This window comes from Danio aesculapii, chromosome 2 (assembly GCF_903798145.1).
Source record: "Danio aesculapii chromosome 2, fDanAes4.1, whole genome shotgun sequence".
NCBI lineage: Eukaryota > Metazoa > Chordata > Actinopteri > Cypriniformes > Danionidae > Danio > Danio aesculapii.
In genome coordinates, this window is record NC_079436.1 from 11,086,402 (window position 1) to 11,109,935 (window position 23,534).

Below are 23,534 nucleotides of genomic sequence, written 5' to 3' on the forward strand. Positions count from 1 at the left end.
TCTTCACCCGCAGCCAGAACTTTGCGTGTGTGAATGTGTAAAACATATTCCAGAGTAGTTGGCGGTTCATTCCGCTGTGGCAACCCCTGATAATCAGGGACTAAGTCAAAGGAAAATGAATGAATGTTTGAACATATACATTTGTAATTTCAACGGTTGGAAAAATATATGTAAAGTGGCCATTTTTTAAACGTTTCTTATGTGATATATATATATTTTAATATATATGCAATTCAAATATGAACTTGCACGTCAAATATCTAATTAGCATATATTGCCATATATCAGATTTATACATGGGAAGGAAGATATAACACAGTAGTCTAGGAACTACACACACAGAAATGAAGCCAGTGGAAAGTGTTGTGGCTTTCCTTTGACTGACACTTGGCCGCATATAAAGTCATTAAACAATCTTACAGTGAATAGAAGATGTAAATATTTGGAGTGCTTGAGTGTGTATGTGCAGACGGAGTGGATGGAAGTGTGAGGGAATGAGAATGCTGGAGCGTACGAGCGTGTGGCGCCACTGAACTTTTTCTGTGTGAATAAGAGCCTTTATGTTTTATATTGCTGTCAGAACAGCCTGCAGCTCACTGCACCAGAGCACAAACAAACCTATGTCTGTCTTCCTGGCAGTGCTCCAGCACTCATTCCACACACACACACACACACACACACACACACACGCGCACACACACATGCACACACGCACACACGCACACACGCACACACACACACGCACACACACACACGCACACACACACACACACACACACACACACAAAAAAAAATCTGGAATCTGTGGAATTCTTTAGCCAGGCCAAGTCAATTCCACGTACTGGAAAATTACACCTATTAAGAGATCAGCCCAGCCCACAATCAGACTAGCTGCCTCCCCAACAAATGAGCATGACAACATGTATCACAAACCCATAGCATTATTGAAAGTAGCATTGCTGCTCAAAGAAAAACACAGTTCTTTCAGAGCTTTTAGAGTAGGTCACTTTCTGTATTGTGCAACCGATACTCTTACAAAACTAGCACAAGACTATTTTTAAAACGGTAGCCATTGATTTCCATAGTATTTTTCCTTATTATGGATGTCAGTGTTTACTGGTTTTCAACATTCTTCAAAATATCTTCATTTGGTGTAAAACACACAAAAAAGATACTGATGAAGGTTTGAAACTACATAAGGCTGAGTAAATCATCAATTAATGTTAATTTTGAAGTGAACTACCCTTTTAAGACTATATTTACACAACAACAATGTAGCCAAAAATATTTTTCTCAAGCATTTTTAACAAGTTTTCAAGCACGACAACATTTTCAAAATGATCCGCATTGACACATCTGTGTAATTTGTAATTTAATAACTGTCATGGTTGGGTGTGTTTAGGTTTGGGGAAGGTGTAGACATTAATAACTGTGATGGTTGGGTTTAGGGTTGGGGTAGGTGTAGATGATAATAACTGATGGTTAGGTTTAGGTTTGGGGTTGGTGTAGACGTTATAAACTTTGATGGTTGGGTTTAGGGTTGGGGTTGGTGTAGACGTTAAAAACTGATGGTTTGGTTTAGGGTTGGGGTAGGTGTAAATGTTAATAACTGATGGTTGGGTTTAAGATTGGGTTTGGTGTAGCCGTTAATAATGATGATGGTTGGGTTTAGGTTTGGGGAAGGTGTAGACGTTAATAACTAATGGTTGGGTTTAGGATTGGGGTAGGTGTAGATGTTAATAACTGTGATGGTTGGGTTTAGGCTAGGGGTTGGTGTAGATGTTAATAACTGATGGTTGGATTTAGGGTTGGGGTAGGTGTAGATGATAATAACTGATGGTTAGGTTTAAGTTTGGGGTTGGTGTAGACGTTAAAAAATGATGATGGTTGGTCTTATGGTTGGGGAAGGTGTAGATGTTAATAACTAATGGTTGAGTTTAGGGTTGGGGTAGGTGTAGGTGTAGATGATAACTGATGGTTGGGTTTAGGGTTGGGGTAGGTGTAGACGTTAAAAACTGATGGTTGGGTTTAGGGTTGGGGTAGGTGTAGACGTTAAAAACTGATGGTTTGGTTTAGGGTAGGGGTAGATGTAGATGTTAATAACTGATGGTTGGGTTTAAGTTTGGGGTTGGTGTAGACGTTAATAATGATAATAATGATGATGGTTGGGTTTAGGTTTGGGGAAGGTGTAGATGTTAAGAACTGTGATGGTTGGGTTAAGAGTTGGGGTAGGTGTGGACGTTAATAACTGATGGTTGGGTTTAGGGTTGGGGTAGGTGTAGACGTTAAAAACTGATGGTTGGGTTTAGGGTTGGGGTAGGTGTAGACGTTAAAAACTGATGGTTTGGTTTAGGGTAGGGGTAGATGTAGATGTTAATAACTGATGGTTGGGTTTAAGTTTGGGGTTGGTGTAGACGTTAATAATGATAATAATGATGATGGTTGGGTTTAGGTTTGGGGAAGGTGTAGATGTTAAGAACTGTGATGGTTGGGTTAAGAGTTGGGGTAGGTGTGGACGTTAATAACTGATGGTTGGGTTAAGAGTTGGGGTAGGTGTAGACATTAATAACTGTAATGGTTGGGTTTAAGTTTGGGTAGGTGTAGATGTTAATAACTGTGATGGTTGGGTTTAGGCTAGGGGTTGGTGTAGATGTTAATAACTGATGGTTGGATTTAGGGTTGGGGTAGGTGTAGATGATAATAACTGATGGTTGGGTTTAAGTTTGGGGTTGGTGTAGGTTAAAAAATGATGATGGTTGGGTTTATGCTTGGGGAAGGTGTAGATGTTAATAAGTGATGGTTGGGTTTAAGTTTGGGGTTGGTGTAGACGTTAATAATGATGGTTGGGTTTAGGTTTGGGAAAGATGTAATGTTAATAACTGTGATGGTTGGGTTAAGAGTTGGGGTAGGTGTAGACATTAATAACTGTGTTGGTTGGGTTTAGGTGTGGATGATAACAACTGATGTACAGCGCCATTTTACCGACAACAAAGTTTTGACATGTTTGACCCTACTCTGTGTGTATGATGCCTCTGCTGTTGCTTGTAATGTGAAGTACCACTCAAGCGCATGATGTCATTGTTTTCAAAGACTCATTTTCGGGTGTTTACATGGACATGACATTAAAGACAGCATTTTCAAATAACAAGATTTGTGTTTTCAGTCCCAAAAATGCCACTGTCATGTAAACGAACAGGCAAAACTAGTGGGTGACCTATATGGATTTTTAAGGGTGATGCCCTGATATAAATATACACACATATATAACGTACAGTACGCATACAGTGAGCACGGAAAGTATTCAGACCCCATTTTTCACTTTTTGTTTTATTGCAGCCATTTACTAAAATCATTTAAGTATTTTTTTTCTCATTAATGTACACACAGGACCACGTATTGACATTTTTGCAGATTTATAAAAAAAGAAAAACTGAAATATCATATGGTCCTAAGTACTCAGACCCTTTGCTGTGACATTCATATTTAACTCAAGTGCTGTCCATTTCTTCTGATCATCGAGATGGTTCTTAGCCTTCATTTGAGTCCAGCTGTGTTTGATCATACTGATTGGACTTGATTAGGAAAGCCACACACCTGTCTATATAAGACCTTACAGCTCTCAATGCATGTCCGAGCTTAATAATGAGGTCAAAGGAATAATGAGGTCAAAGGAACTGCCTGAAGAGCTCAGAGACGCAAAGTTGTAGAAAGTCAACCAACACTGCAGCCCTCAACCAGTCAGGGCTTTATGGCAGAGTGGCCCGACGGAAGCCTCTCCTCAGTGCAAGACACATGAGAGCCCACATGGAGTTTGCTAAAATTGTAAGAAATTTTCTGGTCTGATGAGACCAAGATAGAACTTTTTGACCCTAATTCTAAGCGGTATGTGTGAAGAAACCAGGCACTGCTCATCACCTCTCCAATAGTCTCAACAGTGAACCATGGTGGTGGCAGCATCATGCTGTAGGAGTGATTTTCAGCTGCAGGGATAAGACGACTAGTTGCAATTGAGGGAAAGATGAATGCGGACAAGTAGAGGGATATCCTGGACGAAAACCTTCTCTAGAGTCCTCAGGACCTGAAGGTTTACCTTCCAATAAGACAATGACCCTGGGCACACAGCTAAAATAAAAAAGGAGTGGCTTGACAACAACTTTGGGACTGTTCTCGAATGGCCCAGCCACAGCCCTGACTTAAACCCAATTGAGCATCTCTGGAGAGACCTAAAAATGACTGTCCACCAATGTTTACCATCCAACCCAATAGTATCTGGATGCAGCCTTTATGATGCAAGCTGAGATTGCATCACTCAGCGATGCAATGTCAGACACAATGCACTCCATGGAGCGAGTGACGTCACTGTGATAGGTAGGTTTAGGTGTGGGGTTAGGTGAGCCCATTAAAAAGCATTGGATGCATTACAGCATATTACTAATTAAAGCAATAATACTTTTGTGTCCATTTTAATCACTCCATTAAATTTAAATAAAATTAATTAAACCATATTAGACAAAACTGAAAAGTCACGGTGAGCAAAAGGGAGAATGTGAGCACCGTGTTTCTCAATGCCACCAAAATAAAAGTCCTGCCTAAAACACATCGGCCAAACAGAAAAACGTATCAACTACTTATCAGCTACAATGGCCTATATCAGCTATAACTATTCTGGTCTTGGTGATATATCAGTTGACCACTAGGCAAAATGCTAAAAAATGCATTTCCTGTTTTTGATTGAAAGCATTGTCATGTAAATGACCCCCAAGGATAATGGCGTGTGAGTGAACTTAGGTGCAGAAATCCCAGCATACCTTTCAATTTGAACTGGAAGTCCTTTATAAACTCTGCATGATACGGGAGTAAGGGGCCTGGTGGACCTGGAGGCCCCTGAGGACCAGGAGGGCCTGGTGGACCGGGAAGACCATGCTGGATGTATAGAAAGATTTCAAGTTACATTACATGATAAGAGAAATCCAAGCATGAGACACTTTCTCAGAGTAGATACAATTGAAGTCAGAATTATTAGCCCTCTGAATTATTAGCCCCCCTGTATATATATAGATTTTTTCAACACATTTCTAAACAATATGTTTAATATTTATTTGTTTTATCTTTGCTATGATGACAGTACATAATATTTGACTAGATATTAGATAAGACATTAGTACTCAGCTTAAAATGCAATTTAAAGGCTTAACTAGGTTAATTAGGCAAATCATTGCATAACAGTGATTTGTTCTGTAGACGATCAAAATAATATTGCTTAAGGGAGCTGATAATATTGACCTTAAAATGGTTTTAAAAAAATGTAAACTGCTTTTATTCTAGCCGATATAAAATAAATAAGACTTTCTCCAGAAAAAAAAAATTATAGGAAATACTGTGAAAAAATCCTTGCTCTGGCTAATAATTTGGACTTCAACTGTTGTTCAATACGTTGTGACATGGGCCTCATTGGGTTTACTACATTGGCAGTTTGGTAAATAGAGTTTTACTTTGCTCAATATACAAATGAGCTCATTTTATATAATTGACATTATTCAGGAATAGCTGAGATTACCTTGGATAGTCTTTTATTTCCTCTTGGTTTCTTATTTCCACCCTTGTTGTAGTTGTCCCTGAAAGCTATCCATGTCATGTGGGGGCTCACGGGGGTTATGTCAGAGGAGACAGTATCCTGAAAACGATAAAGCATATCAGTGATCCAAACTATGTTGAAATTTAACGGCAGCAAAAAAAAAACAGAGATAGTACATACAAATCCCTTCCTATTTTCTACACAGAAATACTCCTACTATACATCTACAAACAAACAAAACTATTCAGACAACAGATGTGTTTTTTTGCTAGTGACATTATTGTAATTCATTTATGTAAGCGAGGGCACAAAATAAAGTACATTGTAACATATTTTACCCCAAAAAATATTCATATAGAAGACTAAAAACCCAGGAAATATTGAAGTTGAGGTTTGATGAATCTTACAGCAGAGACTACATGCTAACACCAAGGCTTAGCTGTGTACATTTTCTTGTGGCCTCGGTAAAAAACTGCAGAAAAGTTCCTTCATTGAGTAGACATTCGGTTTTAAACCTATTCAATTCTTTGCTCATGTTATAGTTTGAGCCCAAACTACGTCAGATAGACATAAATATGTGCCCTTTGCACTGAGTCAAGTGCTGACTTTAATTTTCAAACCGTTGCTAGTTGTTTTCTGAGGTGAAGATCTGAGTCTCAGCTGCTGCTTTTAGTAATAAGGTAATAAATGTCACGTAAAATGCTATTTAAACTCACATTGGTAGCGTTTAACACTGACATAATCTGTACCTGCGGTGATGTCACACGAGTATGCTGTTGTTGTGTCGTGACGTTACTTAAATAAAACATTATAGAAATGTTCATGCGTCGCCGCAGATGGGACAAGTACCTCATATGCAAAGATAAGTTACCTTATATCGTGTGTTGCGGCGTCGCGTTGTGTGTACTCAGTTATAAACTATTTTTGGTTGATTGTAATCCTTTCTATTAAAGATATCTGACACATTCATTTGTTCAGACACAAGTTAACTGCAAAAAATGGAGTGCTTGTTATTTTATTAGCATTTTCTAAAATGTATTTATTAATGTGAAAACTGTTCAAGGTGTGTGGTCTTTTTTGGTTTGGCAGTATTTACAGACATTTGGGCTGTTGATTACAAAAATTACAAATTACAAATTTTAATCTAATTAAAATTAAACACAATGGGGCGAAGCGGTGGCTCAGTGATTAGCACTGTCGTCTCACAGCAAGAATGTCTGTGGTTCAAGTCTCGGCTGGATCAGTTGGCAATTCTGTGTGGAGTTTGCATGTTCTCCCCATGCTGCTATGGGTTTCCTCTGGGTGCTCCGGTTTCGATATAGGTAAACTGAAGAAACTAAATTGGCTCAGTGTATGCGTGGATATGGGTGATATCCTAGTACTGGGTTGCAGTGGGAAGGGCATCCGCTGCATAAAACATATGCTGGATAAGTTGGAGGTTCATTTCACTGCGGCAACCCCTGATTAATAAAGGGACTAAGCTGAAAAGAAAACGAATGAATGAAGTTGACAGTTCATTCTGCTGTGGCGCCCTCTTATGAATAAAGGACGAAGGAAATTAGATGAGTAATTGCACACAATGTAGGAATAAATTATGAATCTAATTACTTGCTACTGAAATTTTAAATGTAAAAATATTATAGTCACTAGTGTTAAATGCGTGTTAAAAATCCAATAGACAATATAGAAAGTAGCTTCCAATAGAAATATTTCACATTTCCACATTTATTACACATAAACTTCATATGTTAAATGTATTGGCAGTCTGTTTAGATATATTAACAGACCGTTTATTGCAGCTCCAGTTTGGTTAAAAACATTCTTCAAAATATTTCTTTAGGATTCAAAAAAGAAGGACTTTCATACAAGTCTGAAACAAAATAAAAATCAGTAAATCAGGACAGAATTTTCTTTTTAACTGTCCGCTTAATGCATTTTTTAAATATAGAAAATACATATTTTTGTGTAATGAAATAAAACTATTAAAACAATAATAATGATTAATTATCCTTCGGCTTAGTCCCTTATTTATCAGGAGTCGCCACAGTGGAATGAACCGCCAACTATTCCGGCATATGTTTTACGCAACGGATGCCCTTTCAGCTGCGACCCAGTAGTGGGAAACACCCATACATTATCACATACACTACTGCCAATTTATTCATTCATTCATTTTCCTTCAGTTTAGTCTCTTATTTACCTGGGGTTGCCACAGTGGAATGAACCGCCAACTATTCCAGCATATGTTTTATGCAGTGGATGCCCTTCCAGCTGCAACCCAGTACTGGAAAACACCCACTCACATACATTCATTCATTTTCTTTTCAGCTTAGTCCCTTAATTAATCTGGGGTCGCAACAGTGCAATGAACTGCCAACCTAGTACTAGGAAACACCCTCTTACATTCACACACATACACTATGGACAATTTAGTTTAATTAATTCATCTGTACCGCATGTCTTTGGACTGTGGGGGAAACCAGAGCACCCGGAGGAAACCCACACCAACATGGGGAGAACATGCAAACTCCACACAGAAATGCCAACTGGACCAGTGCTGGGACAGTGTTAATCACTGAGCCACCGTGTCCCCCTTATGATTTATGAGATAAGAATGACATTAGCAATAAGATGATAAAACTTTCTCATGTTTGAGTCATTCATTCATTTTGTTGATTTTGCTGATTTGTTTCTGAATGATAACACAAATCTGCAGTGGTTTTATGGATAATATTTTTTGTTGGCAAAACTGAGCAAACAAAATTGATTCTTAAATATAACAGAATATAAATTTCCTGTTTACTGAACTGTTGTATAAAATCAACACTCCCGCCATTCAAGGCAAAAACTGCCTTCTTTGCTGGTGTAAAATTTCCAACATGGGGAGAACATGCAATCTCCACACAGAAATGCCAACTGACCCAGCAGGGGCTTGAACCAGAGACCTTCTTGCTGCGAGGCAACAGTGCTAACCAGTGGGCCAACGTGTCGCTAGAAATATAATAATAAAATGTAAAATAAAACTGTGTAGTCTTCAATGTATTAATAATTCAGTAAAATTATTTGTTATTAAAGTCGCAAATGTTTTTTAATTTTTGTGCCTGAATGCTTTACATTTTCATCAAATGCCTTTAAAACAGTTGCAAATGATAAAGTTTTACTCTGTTATGGTCATACTTTGAAATGACTTCACAAATCTCATGTATTCTCAATTGTTGTGCTGATCAACTATAATTCCTCAACATTGCATATTCCACGATGTGACTATTGTGGTCGCACACATTGTGATATCGATGCTGAAACGATATATTGTGCAGCCCTAATTTTCAAGTTAAATGTTAACTAGAGTTTACTTACATCTGCAAGCGTTCTCTCCTCAAGTATGTTTTTTTATAAATCTTATAAAACTATTGCGGAATGCCAACACAATCTCGTGGCAATTCAAAACTTTTTGATTTAGTGGCTAATTTGAATGGATTCGTACAATTTCATTCCTACAATTTAGTATGATTTGCTCATCCCCCAATGACGGTTGGGTTTAGGGGTTGCGTTTGGGGTAAAGTCTAGATGTGATATGCGGCCGGCAGTAAGTGCGATATGCACATTAATAAAGCAGCATTTTGTATGACACTGTATAACAATAATTAATATTTTTACAGTACTGTGACATTTGGGTTTAGGCTTGGGGTGGGAGTAGGTGTTAAAAAATACAATTTATTGGGTAATTTAATAGAGAACATAAATAATACTCAGTACAACAACTGTTTTCACGTTACTGTGATGGTTGAGTTTAGGGTTGGGGTGGGGGTAGACGTTAATAAAATACAATAAATGGGAAATTTTATAAATAATAAAAATAATCCTCGTTAACTTCCGGCCACAAACGTATCCGATCTAGCAACAACCGGGGTTTGGTACCGTATCTTTTTAAAATTGTACATTTTCATACGACTGAACTCGTTTTTTGTTTTTTTCTCTGGGTTTATGTTACAAAATATAAAAGGTACAAATGGAACCAAACATATAATTTGTTGAATATGCCAAAAGGATAAAATATGTTTCATGTAAAAAGAAGAGATAAGTAAAAGAAGAAATAAATTTAAGTAATAGACGAATGATGTATGTGGTAATGGGGTGGGAAAATAATAAGCTTGTGCTTCATCCCACTCCATTTTCGACCATGTTGAAATGTATTTTTCGTTAATGATATTTTATGTATGATATTTTGTTCGAAAATAAATAAATCAAACCAAATCAAACTAACTCGTACCAATCTGTACGAATTAGCCACTAAACTTACATTATGTATGTGTGTCTAAAGGATTGTTGGGTAAAATATAAATATAAAAAATTATTAAAGGCTGTTAGTTTAACACCCCTCCAGTGAAAGTTTGTTATTTTTTTAAACAGATTTTTAAATGGTAGTTTAATAAGTAATTTTTAATTATTGAATTATTTTATCTTTGCTGTCATGATGACAGTACATAATATTTTACTAGTTATTTTACAAGATACTAGTATTCAGCTTAAAGTATGATTAAAAGGATTAATTGGTTAATTAGGCAAGTCATTGACAACAGTGTTTTGTTCTGTAACCAATTAAAATGATAATTAGGGGGCTAAAAATATTGACCCTATCAGATTTAAGCTTTTTAAAATCTTTTTTTTCCCAGCCAAAGTAAAAGAAAGGCTTTTATGAACAAAAATACGATAGAAGTAACTGTGAAAAATGTCCTTGCTGTCTTAAGCATAACTTGAGAAATATTTGAAAAAGAATTACAATTTCACACTGTATACACTCAATTTTACACATTTACACACACACACTTCTATACAGCTTAAAGTGACATTTAAAGGCTTAAGTAGGGTAATTAGTTTAACTAGGCAGGTTAGGATAATTAGGCAAGTTATTGTATAATGATGGTTTGTTCTGTAGACTATCGAAAAAAATATAGCTTAAAAGGGGCTAATAATATTGACCTTAAAATGTTTTAAAAAATATAAAAACTGCTTTTATTCAAGCCGAATAAGACAAATAAGACTTTCTCCAGAAGAAAATTTTTTATCAGACATACTGTGAAAATTTCCTTGCTCTGTTAAACATCATTTTGGAAATATTTAAAAAAAGAAAATAAAATTCAAAAGGGGGCTAATAATTTAATAATTCTGACTTGAACTGTATAGTCATTCATTCATTCGTTTTCTTTTTGGCTTAGTCCCTTTATTAATCTGGGGTCGCCACAGCAGAATGAACCGCCAACTTATTCAGCATATGTTTTACCCTGATGCCCTTCCAGCTGCAACCCTTCACTAGGAAACATCCATACACACTCATTCAAACGAATACAAACATGCAAACTCCACACAGAAATGCCAACTGACCCAGCTGAGGCTCGAACCAGCGACCTTCTTACTGTGAGGCGACTGTGCTACCCACTGCGCCACTATAATGTATATATAAAATATATATAATGCATGTAATAGCCTGAATATATATAGCCTGATTAAAAATCACCAATAACAGCAAGAGAAAACGTTTTTTTTTTATTGTGACTGATTGTCATTGTCAAAAAAAAAAAAAGTTACAAATAAGACAATTTTTATTGCAAATTTGGAATAAATTTCATCAGACGTTTATAGACTAACACTAATACTAAAAGTGTCCTCAACCCAAGGGTGTAGAATTAGCATGGACGGAGGGGACATGTCCCCACCAAAATCCACAGATTATTCAAATGTCCCCACTAATAATTTAATCGCCTCCAAAATAAAATAATGCTTTGTCGAAATTTTCCAGTCAGGCTTACTGTGCAAGACATGGACATAAGCAGCTACATTTCAAAGAAAAGTGTCAGTCACTTGAAGTCAAGTCCACCATAATAGTAACCATGGATGTGCATTTAATTTTGGCCTCTATGACAATTATAAAAAACAACAATTGAGATAAAATGGTTATTGTGTCATATGCCTCCACCTTTCCAGAAGTCTGCATTCATTCCTAGTCAAAGTAAAATCATGTAAGTTTACTTTTTCACCATGAGACATGCTTGATTTAGTGTTGTTTTTATTACTAATTGTATTTGATTGATTTATTTATTCAAGTTTTTAATTTTAGGTGTGAAATAGAACATGTGCTGTTCTGTTTGCACGCTCAGAGAAGAAAAAACATGGACATGTAAAGTCATCTTTTAGTTTAAAGTGCACAGATGGTAATATTATACTTGCCAAATTGTGTTCAGATGCAGTGGTAAGTGATTATGCGCAAATAAGCCCTCAGTAAATGGAAGTCTTTATTAAACTACCTTTTTGTGACATTTCTTTAACTTTAAATTTAAATGTGAAGTTACATTTAAACTGGTGTCAAATTAGGTCCCCACCAATATCAAAAGCAAATCTACGCCCTTGTCTCAACCCCATACACTCTCAGAATTAAAGGTACAAAATCTGTGACTGGGGTGGTACCTTTTCTAAATATACACTTTCGTACCGTACAGGTGGACATTAGTACCTTTAGGATTCACTTTTGTACTTTTAAGGGAGGTATTGCTTAGGTATAAATATGTACCTTTTAAGGACATGTTAAGAACAAAAATGAACCTTTTAAAAAGGTACCATCAAAGACCTGTGAAGAGATGACCCCAAGGTATCCATAATCCTGGACCAGGCCGTATCCTGAGTTGATGCTGTGGTGGTCATGGAGAAATGGAGTGCATGAGACTGACTGCTGAAAGACCACTGTACAAATGACTCCCCGCATTGATCCTGTGGGCCAGCCTGACCTCCCGCTGGTGCCCTACTCACACCTGCAGCTTCTCCACGATGGACGTCCAGCTTCTCCAGCCTCCGGCACCTAGACTGCAGCTCCACACAGGAGGTTTGGCCAGAAGAATAATGGTCGTGCCCAACAAAGCCTAGTTTCTCTCGGTTTTTTTTCCCCTTCACTTCATCAATTGGTGATTTTTTTTTCCTCACCACTGTCATCACCGGCTTTCTCGGATCGGGAATTGTAGAGCTGCGCTTCGGTTGATTTGCTCTTCAGTGTTTGAACTTTGGGTGGTGCAGTAGGTAGTGCTGTTGCCTCACAGCAAGAAGGTCGCTGGTTCAAGCCTCAGCTGGGTCAGTTGGCATTTCTGTGTGGAGTTTGCATGTTCTCCCTGCGTTTGCGTGGGTTTCCTCCAGGTGCTCCGGTTTGCCCCACAGTCCAAGGACATGTGGTACAGGTGAATTGGGTAGGCTAAATTGTCCGTAGTGTATGTGTGTGAATGAGTGTGTATGGATGTTTCCCAGAGATGGATTGCAGCTGGAAGGGCATCCGCTGCGTAAAAACATATGCTGGATAAGTTGGCGGTTCATTCCGCTGTGGCGACCCCAGTTTAATAGGGACTACGCCGAAAAGAAAATGAATGAATCAATGTTCGAACTTTCAGCAGTGAAATTTAAACCACACTGAACTGAACTCAACTAAACTTCACCTCTGAAATCTGGACTTTATTAGAGCTATGTTAAGCTGCTTTGACACAATCTACATTGTAAAAGCGCTATATAAATAAACTTGAATTGAATTGAATACCGTCCCAGTGACAGATTTTGTACCTTTATTTCTGATAGTGAAACCCCTTCAAGCCAAAGAAACAAACTTTTTTCCTCTCCAAAATTCTTTTAAAGAATTGACATTTATATCTTACACATAATGCCATTGGGATTGCAGGTGTGTGTGTGTGTGTGTGTGTGTGTGTGTGGCACTTACAGGGCTCTCAGTGCTGACGGTGCTGTTTTCCTCCTGACGCTCCATAGTAAACTCCTCACTGTCTTGCGTGCTGCAGGTGGTCAACAGTAAACACAACAGCAAGGCTGGCAGTGCCCCAAATGCCCCATATCTGAGCTTCATGCTGATGCAGTGTCCGTCGGTGAACGTCCAACTCATTCAACGTGCAAAACTTCCATTGCAGATCACTCCGAAAGATATCATTGGGGGGAAAATCCTCAAACTCTTGACTAGACAACCATCTACTTGAATTTTCCAGGATGGAGGAGATGATCCAGACTTAGATCAGTTCATCTTTGGTCGTCCCTCAGCATGATGTGTTCAGAAAATTGTCCATCGCTCATCAGTGTCAGCCAAAATCCACTACGCCTCCTGACTGTAGTCTAAACTCTGCGAGCTGGAGTTATGGATGTTCAGCCTGTGTGTTGCCGTCACCTGCTGTGTGTAGGTGTGTATTCCATAAATACATGAGTGAATGTGTTTATTGATTGTTAGTGTGTGTTGCTCAGTTGCGGTCTGATTACCTGTCATAAACCCTGTGTGTGGTATCATTCAGTCTCTCTGTGGGTGGTATCTCCACGTCTCCTTTTTCTTCTGTTTATATTTTGGGTAGTTCCTTGAGTGCTGATAATGTATGTTGCCAGTTGAAGTCCTTCAGCGTGTTCCCCATTTATGTCACTGGCTCTCTTTCTGTTTTTGAAGGGCTGCTCCACTCTATTTAGCCCTGGACCAGACTCCTCCTCCTCCTCCTCCTCCTCTGGTTTGTTCACTCCTCCTGATATCTGTTGCTGGATCTTGACCTGTCACTTTGTCTCTCTTCAGCCTCCTGGCCACTTATTAGACCTCTACATTTATCTGATCTGTCTGTCTCTCTCCTACAGCAAGCTCTTTTGTTTGTCTTATGCTTGTTCGTCTGTGTCTGCCAGACTTTACTGCCTCAGTCATCCTCAGCTGCATGGTCCTAGTGCCCATTTCGTCTGAAATTTCATGTTCATTCATTCATTCATTCATTTTCTGTTCGGCTTAGTCCCTTTATTAATCTGGGGTCACCACAGCTGAATGAACCGCCAACTTTTCCAGCATATGTTTTATGCAGCGGTACACACATACAGTATTTAGCTTACAATTTAGCTTACCCAATTCACCTATATTATATATAACTGGAGCACCCAGAGGAAACCCACGCGATCACGGGTGGAACGAGGCTCGATCCAATGACCTTCTTGCTGTGAGGCGATCGTGCTACCCACTGTGCCAACGTGACGCCTTGAAATGTCATGTTTCATCTAAAAAACAGGAGTAGCAAATCTTGTCAGCTTCAAATGTCTGTCAGAATGAACTACTACCTTTTATAAGGGTGTATATTGAGACAGTTGAGAAAATATGAGACAGTTGACAATATGAGACAGTTGACAATATGAGACAGTTGACCGGGACGAGAGGGTTTGAGTCTGGTGAAGAATGGTTCCAGAAAGCAGGTATGACAAAAACAAAAGCCAAACAATAAAATAAGCAAGTAAATAACAGGGTCAGAATGTGATAAAATCTGAAAATAGGGTCAAAAATCAGGTGAGGGCTTTTTTCTGGATTGCTTTAAAAACACTGCAGTTGGATTTAGGGAAGGCAGTGGGCGCTGGTCAATCGGTGCTTTTTAAAACACTATTGGTTGGGTTTAGAGAAGCGGAAGGGTGGGGGAGATCGGTCGGTCAGTCAGTCGACAGCGGGTTCTGGTGGATTTACATGAAAAGAGCAGGCGCGACTGGCACTCGAGAGCAATTTGAGATCTCAAATTGGCCTCTAGCAGATTCGCGAAAACCAAAACTGCTAAAAAACTGAAGCTCCTGGGATGATTTGGCACTCTCCAGGAATGTATATAGGGGTGCATAATCAGAATGAGCCTGGGTTGAACTTTTAGTAACATGCAACGCTGACCTTTAAAAAAAAAGTAATAATATTTGAGTTACTTTTTTAAAAATGTAATGTGAATTACTATCTAGTTTAATTAATTAGCTATAAAAAATAAACAATTCTGAATTAAAATTAACGATAAGTATCAGTTATACAGTGCATAGTTAATTGCAGAGCTCTATTTAAAAAAAATATTAAAACTGCAAGTTCTGAAAGAGATGAAGTCTCAGTCAGGGTAAGAAAAAGTAACTAAAGGTGTAATACATTACTTTTTTGGAGAGTAACTCAATATTGTAATGCATTACTTTCAAAAGTAACTTTCCCCAACACTGCATACTAGTACTTAAAAAGTATATGTCTACCTCTTGATGTTTTTTAAGAACTAACATGTACCCTTAAAGTACCAATATGGACCCTTTAGGTACAAATGTGCACTGCCCCAGTGCCAGCTCTCATACCTTTATTTCTGAGAGTCATTCAGACTTAACTTGGCTGCCAGTGAATGTCATTTGGGTGGGGCAGAAATGTGCATTTCAGATATGCAGAATTGTACTGGATAAAAAAGATGATGACAGTTAGGAGGAAAGTTGCACACTTTGATGCAACAAACCAGCCCGCCTCTCTATTTATCAGTTGTCTGCTCTTGCTTTTTCCTGGCTAAGAGAAAAGCATCTGTGTGGTCTTTTAAAAGTAGACCACTACTGTGCACAAAGCTAAATGCCTGTGAGGCCTAATTAATTGTCATTGTTTACTAAACTCGAACAATGGAACATTGGCACCATCTCTTTGCCAAATTCTTTCAAAATGATTGGACAATTAAAATGAGAAAGGGTTGCCAGATTAACCTCACATGCGGTTAGTAAAAGAAAACATTTGTTACTTGGATCATTTTGAGTAAATCATGTTCTAGGCCATTTTAAATGATTAAATTACTACTGTACATTTTAAAAACATTTTTAAACATTTTAATGGGACAAAATTTGAGATTTTTTATGCCTAAAATCTTCCGAATATTAAGTAGATAATGTTCCATGAAGATATTTTGTACATTTACGGTATAATGTATAAAATATATTTAAATATGACACATTTAAAGGTTGTTTTCTCAGTATTTTAATTTATTTATATTTTTTTAACCCCAAGATTCCTGTTTTTTAAATAATGGTATCTTGACCCAATATTGTCCCATCCTAACAAACCATACACCAATAGAAAGTGTATATATTCAGTTTCAAATGACACCTTTTGACTGGTTTTGCGGTCTAAGGTCACAAATAAGTTACTCTGCAAATTTTTTTTAAAAATCTCAATAATATTTAGTTCTGGTGACTGTGCAGGCCATGGGAGATGTTCAACTTCACTTTCATGTTCATCAAACCACTCTGATACTATAGTCTTGCTGTGTGTAATGGTGCATTATCATCCTGATGCACGGCAACACCTTCGGGATACAATGTTTGAAAAATTGGTCTTTCAGAATGGTTCAAATTACACTTTTGACTGGTTTTGTGGTCCGAGGTCACAAAAAACTTACAGTATTTGTACATTTTCAAAAACGTCATGAATTACACATTAAAATGGAATTAAAGTACTTTTCTAATAATTTTTTTGAAAAGTAATTTAAATATTCAACAAGTAATTTAATCATTTGACTCAATACTTCTTAAAATCCCTATCAATCTTAATCAAAAGACAATAGAGAGTAAATTTTTAATCCTTTAAAGCTAAGTCAAACATGGTACTTTAGCTTCATTAAAAAATGTAATACTTAAGAAAAGTGAAACATTATAAGTATCAAAATGTAAAACATTTCAAAATAATCACACCATAGGTCATACATGCCATATATTACCATTAATTTCTTAATTAATTGTTTCGTAAGTATGTGCAATTGTTTTGATAAATATGACCTTTTTTTGTTGAAAAATAAAATGACTCTGCAACAAAAAAATCTCAATAGTATTTATATATGGTGACTGTGCAGGCCATGAGAGATGTTCAACTTCACTTTCATGTTCATCAAACCACTCTGTCACCATTGCTGTGTGTAATGATGCATTATGATCCTGATACACGGCACCACCTTCAGGATACAATGTTTGAACTATTGGGTGCACATGGTCCTCCAGAATGCTTCAAGTGACACTTTCACTGGTTTTGAGGTCACAAATAAGTTACAGTGTTTGTAAGTTACTTAAAAAAAGTCATGAATTACACATTAAAATTGAATTGAATTACTTGTAATTTAATTATTTGACTCAATACTACCTAACATCCCTATCGATCTTAATTAATAGGCAACAGAGAGTAAAATCTTTTAATTCTTTAAAGTTAAGTCAAACATGGCCTTTTAGCCTCATTTAAAAATGTAATATTTAAGAAAAATAAAACATGTGTATCAAAATGTCAAACATTTCAAAATAATTAAACCATAGGTCATACATAACACACATTGCCATTCATTTCTTACTTAGTTAAGATTGTTTCGTATGTGCAATTGTTTTAATAAACGTGACCTTTTTTTAGTTTTGCAAAAAAAAATAAAAAATCTCGATAATATTTGGGTCTGGGCACTGTGTAGGCCATGGGAGATGTTCAACTTCACTTTCATGTTCATCAAACCACTCTGTCATCATTGTTGTGTGTAATAATGCATTATGATCCTGATACACAGCACCACTTTCAGGATACAATGTTTGAACCATTGGGTGCACATGGTCCTCCAGAATGCTTCAAGTGACACTTTTGACTGTTTTTTTGATCCGAGGTCACAAATAAGTTACAGTGTTGGTAAGTTACTTAAAAAAGTTGTTAATTACACATTAAAATTGAATTGAATTACTTATGTAATTTTTTTTTTGTAATTTATTTATTCAATAATTAATTTAATTATTTGACTCAATACTACTTAAAATCATTATTAATCGGCATTAATTAATTAATAGGCAATATAAAATTAAATATTTTAATCTTTTAAAGTTAAGTCATACATTAAGCCTTTTAGCTTCATTTTAAAAAATTTAATATTTAAGAAAAGTAAAACATTATGTGTATCAAAATATCAAACATTTCAAAATAATGATACCATCATTTATACATTCCATAATGCCATTAATTCTTTCCATAATGCCAATAATTTCTTAAGCATATGCAACTGTTTTATAAATGTGACCTTTTTAGTTGAAAAATAAAATTACTCTGAAAAAAAAATCTCAATAATATTAGATTCTGGTGACTGGGCAGGCCATGAGAGATGTTCAACTTCACTTTCATGCTCATCAAACCACATTAACACTAGTCTTGCTGTGTGTATTAATGCATTATCATCCGCAAATTACATGGCACTGCCTTTAGGACACAATGTTTGACATATGGTCCTCCAGAATTCTTCAAATGACACTTTGTCTGCGGTCACAAATATGCTAGGTTGCATCACACAATCAGACAACACTTTATCAAACTGTAAATAGCAGAGAAAGATGATTGGAAGTTGCCTGCTTAAGTCCTGGATAAGAGGATTTGAGGCCACTATAGAGCTGCTCGGTTAAAGACTGGCACAGTGTTGCCAAATCTCATCAGACAATCTAAATATTCCCGTACTCTGACATACTTCTCTAATGGTAACAGAAATACCAGAAAAGCCTTCATGAACCTGTAATGAACATGATCTTTGACCTCATTTGATACAAAACAGCACCGCTTGGATTTCTACCGCTGTATTTTTGTTTGCAGAATACTGAGTGAGCACATGGGCTACAACTTGACTTGGTTATTAGTCATCTGAACTTTGCTTTTAAACATGGAGCAGGACAGCGTTTCACCATTGCAGCACTTTGTTGTGGCGAAGAAGACAATCAGTGCTGTGTTTCACCAACTGCTGGAGTTTGTTAAAGAGGGATCCGATTTTGTGGAAGGTAAGGTAGATTGTTTATGTGTGTTTTTGTTTATTGTGGATAAATATACTGCTCTTTAGTTGTTTAGATAAATACACAATTAGCAGAGGTTTATGCAGACTTTTAAAGTCCACATGGAATCAAAATTTACAATGTTTATTTTGCTAACGCATATAATTATTGTGAAAAAGCATTGTACAAATAAGCTTGAATTGAATTTGATTGAACATTGTGTAATTTCTACAAAGTTAATCCACTGTTCGTTTTGGAAACCTTTAAATAAAATCTAACATTAGCTCCTTCCAACCATTAGTTAAGTGAAAAGCTTAAGTGAAAGATGAAAGGAGAGGCACCAAAATAAAACCCCACCCCTGACTAAATATTCAGTTTGAGTTGGAAATACATCATCATACTGAGATAAAAGACTATTCAGCAACATCCGGTTCATACCAGTGTTAATTTGGTTGACGAAATTTATTCTACCAACGAAAACTAGACGAAAACTTATAAAAATTAAGTGATGATGACAAAAACTATAACAAAAATATTCTGACATTTTCATTGACTAATAAAAAGAAGACAAGAATGTGATCGAGGGATGTATTTTGGTAAATATCCAATCAGAATTAATCTGGGTGTGTCATGCAAACTTTAAATATGTTTTATTGATTATAGTCTTTTTTTTTTATTATTTTCCTTTCTAATCTAAAAAAACCTGAAACTTCACAGGTGTGTTGGGTAATTTACTTTTAAAAAGTGATTAATTACATCTTAAAATTAAATTGAAGTACTTTTCTAATACATATTTTTGAAAAGTAGTTTAATAATTAAACAATTTAATTACTTGACTCAATACTACTTAACATCCCAATCTTAATTAATAGACAATAGAAAGTCACATCTTTTATTCTATGAATTTAAGTCAAACAAGCCTTTTAGCTTAATTTATAAAATGTAATACTTAAGAAAAGTAAAACATCAATGGCCCGTTTCCTAAACATTAATGGCCGGTTTCCACTGAGTGGTACTGTACGGTACGGGTCACCTTAATCAGGCTTGCATTTTATTGCCCATCTTAAGCCAATTGTAATAGTTTGTTTTGGTTCAATTTGGAATTTTCCTAACCAATGTAGAGTCCAGGGGACCAGAGCGAGTGCTCTGACTTGACCCCCCTTTGCTTCCTTTGTTTTTATTCTCCTGCTTGTGTACTACGCGCTGGGGATGTTTCTCTGTAAACCAATAGCATTCAGCTGCATGTCTAGCTCCGCCTTTTGGTACCTTTTTGTTGTGCTAGGTATCCTTCCAAAAGGGTACCCAGAAAGTGGTGTGGTACGGTTCGCTTTTTGGTACCTATTGACAGTGTAATCGGCCATAAAAGCACACCGAACCGTACCGTACCACTCAGTGGAAACGTGTCGTAAATGTGTAAAACTGTAAAATATTTCAAAATAATTACACCTTAGTTCATACATACCACATACCACAGCTTACCTGATATAACATGAGAACTGCAGAGTCCAGCATTTATAATTAGGTCGTCAATTCATTCAGCTCCCTTTTAGCCAAAGACGTCTGCAGTTAGCATTAAAGCAGTGTGGTGTATGGTAAAAGTTATTGAATTTAATTAATTTAAAGTTATTAATTTAAATTTGGCATCCTACTGCACAACACAACATCTTTACTATTGCAGCCTGTCTTTTTTTGCAACTGGGGACCCGTGTGACGTCATGTGTGACGTAGGTTGGTAATTGGTCTATTGGGCCTAGGGAATGCCATGATATTGCAGCCCAAACCATCACTGATCCCATGCTTCACTTTAGGTGCACAACAGTCTGGTTGGTAAGCTTTTTTGGGGCTTTTACACACCGGAACTCTCCCGGATGTGGGAAAGACAATGAAGGTGGACTCATCAGAGACCAGTACGTTTTACATTGTCCACTGATTTTCACTACTGGCACCATTGTAATAAACATTTGGCATTGGCACGAGTGAGTAAAGGATTGGCTATATAAATGTACAATTACTCTGGTTACTTGAATTGATTTATACAGAACTGTTGAATTTATTTACAGTTTTTAAGGCAAGAGAAAGTAGCTGTGTTGAAGCCTCTCAGTATTTTGCCCAAAAAATAAGAAAATAATTTGAGGAATGTTGGTTGCTTTTGTAGATATTGGATGTTGGAGAGATTTATCAAAATCCCTGATATCATGTTCCAAGTAGACAGAAAGTCATAATACCTCAGTATAACCACAGAGTGAGTGAAAGATGACAAAACTTTCATTTTTGTGTGAATTATCCCTTTAATAAAAATATCTCATCCAGAGAGAGCATTACCTCAGAGTGAGCCAAAAGTTCACCAGAATGATGATCCTGAACACAAAGCCAAGGCAATGCAGGATTGCTCATCTCTTGAGAAACTGAAAACGTCTGTCCACCGAGAGTCCCTGTCCAACCTGACAGAGCATGTTAAGATCTGCAGAGGAGAATGTCAGAAAATCCCCAGATTCCCAACTGCAAAACCCACTGGATCGTACACGCACACACACACACACTTGTACAGCTATCTTTATGGGCACTTCCCATCGACATAATGATTTTTATACTGTACAAACTATATTCTCTTCCCCTATCCTTACCCTACCCTTAACCTCAACCCTAACAGGAAACAATTTGCATTTATATGTTTTCAAAAGAGTTAATTTTGTGTCAATTATGAGTTGTTTTCCTCAATGGTACCAAACCCTATGAGATCAAATTTTACTGGTTTTGCTATACTTTTGGGGACATTTGGTCCCCAAAACATAAGAAATACAAGGTACACACACACACACACACACACACACACACACACACACACACACACACACGCACACACACACACACACACAGACACATTCATACATTTAATAATTTAATAATTGTCAAAGGTGCTTGAATTACAGACACACAGACAGTGTTTACATTTTTGGATTGTGATCTTAAAATGTTTTGTTAAATTAGTTCTAGTTTTGGCTTTGGTACTAGACTAAACTAATCCAATGTACATACACAAAAATATTATTGTATAGCATCCTATTTAAAATATTAATTTAAAAGAGAGGTGGTCACCTCCCTGTGCCTCCGGGTCGGGAATAGGTCTCTTACTGTAGTTTGTGCCTATGGGCCAAACACCAGTGCAGAGTACCCGACCTTCTTGGAGTCTTTGGGAGGGGTGCGGGAAGGTGCTCCGAATGGGGACTCCTTTGTTCATGTGGGTAATGACAGTGATACCTGGAGAGGTGTGATAAGGTTGTAATCAGTGCACATGGCACCAGGACACCCTTGGGCAGAGATCGATTATCGACTTTGTGGTTTGTTTTGTGGTATTTTTGTCCCTGACATTATGTGTTGGGGACTTGGGTAAAGAGAGGGGTAGAGCTGTCAACTGATCACCGCCTGAGTCCAGACAAACCTGGCAAACATATTGTGAGAGTCCTCTGGGAATGTCTGGCTTAACCACATGTCAGAGGGATTTTCAAGTCTCACCTCCGGAAGAACTTTGACCAAATCCCGAGGGAGGCTGGTGATATTGAGACCGAGTGGACTCAAATGTTGAATTCACCAAGTGGAACATGATCCTGGATCAACGTCTAATTTGATCCTGGAACAACATTCTCATCAGTGAGTCAGAATTAAGGGATGAGTAAACAGTTTAAGTTAAGTTTAGTTTAGGCTAACAGTTAGGGTAATGCACATCTACATGATTATTGTCCAATTTTTATTCATCTCTGATTGAGGGAAAAATTTACATTATAGTTGGGTTCAGGGGTAGGGAATAGGTATGGATTACATTTTGCAGCAAAAATGATGTTCCAGGATCAGTGTAGGTGTTAATCCACAATTGCGTTGTACTTGGCAAAATCACACCAACCGTGGCTGTAAGACCTGTGGTGCCTGTCATGGTGGCAATCCACAAACCCAGTGGTGGATTGGTTGGTTTGTAGGACTCCCGAGGCAGCTGATGGGTACTGACAGACCAAGCATGCTGAAACTCACTTGGTTGCGGAAGCAAAAACTTGGGCCTGGGAAGAGTTCAGGGAGACCATGGAGGAAGATTACTTTTTGGGCTCAAAGAGATTTTGGCAAACCATCCAGCGCCACAGGAGGGGGAAGCAGTTCCACATTGACAATGTTTACAGCAGAAGTGAGGAGCTGTTGACCTCAACCGGGGATGGTCTCGGTCGGTTTGAGGACCATTGAAGAAGCAAAGACAGGGGTCTTCACCCATCACCCAACCTGAGGTCACTGAGGTAGTTTTAAGCTCTGCAGTGGCAATGGGGGTGGATGAGATACACCCTGTGTACCTCAGGTCCCTGGATGTTGTGTGGCTGTCTTGGCTGACACGCCTCTACAA

At 37.4% G+C, this 23,534-nt stretch overlaps 2 protein-coding genes across 3 annotated transcripts in view; one reads left to right on the forward strand and one right to left on the reverse strand.

Annotated features, from left to right (window-relative positions):
* si:ch1073-184j22.1 (erythroferrone) overlaps positions 1-14,214 on the reverse strand; it is a 23,743-nt gene extending 9,529 nt beyond the window's left edge. Inside the window, exons 1-4 of one of the 2 annotated variants that reach the window (XM_056472746.1) lie at positions 13,865-14,214; positions 13,323-13,778; positions 5,558-5,674; positions 4,809-4,923 (exon numbers count right to left, since the gene is read on the reverse strand). In XM_056472746.1, coding sequence (XP_056328721.1) covers positions 4,809-4,923; positions 5,558-5,674; positions 13,323-13,499 — 409 coding nt within the window. In that variant the 5' untranslated portion in view covers positions 13,500-13,778; positions 13,865-14,214. Of the gene's footprint in view, positions 1-4,808; positions 4,924-5,557; positions 5,675-13,322 lie in introns of both variants that reach the window. The other variant, XM_056472738.1, reaches the window with a different exon arrangement.
* Positions 14,215-19,047: 4,833 nt separating this feature from the next.
* Positions 19,048-23,534, forward strand: part of mfn1a (mitofusin 1a) — a 38,173-nt gene continuing 33,686 nt past the window's right edge. Inside the window, exon 1 of the mRNA XM_056464823.1 lies at positions 19,048-19,162. Coding sequence (XP_056320798.1) covers positions 19,048-19,162 — 115 coding nt within the window. The remainder of the gene's footprint in view (positions 19,163-23,534) is intronic.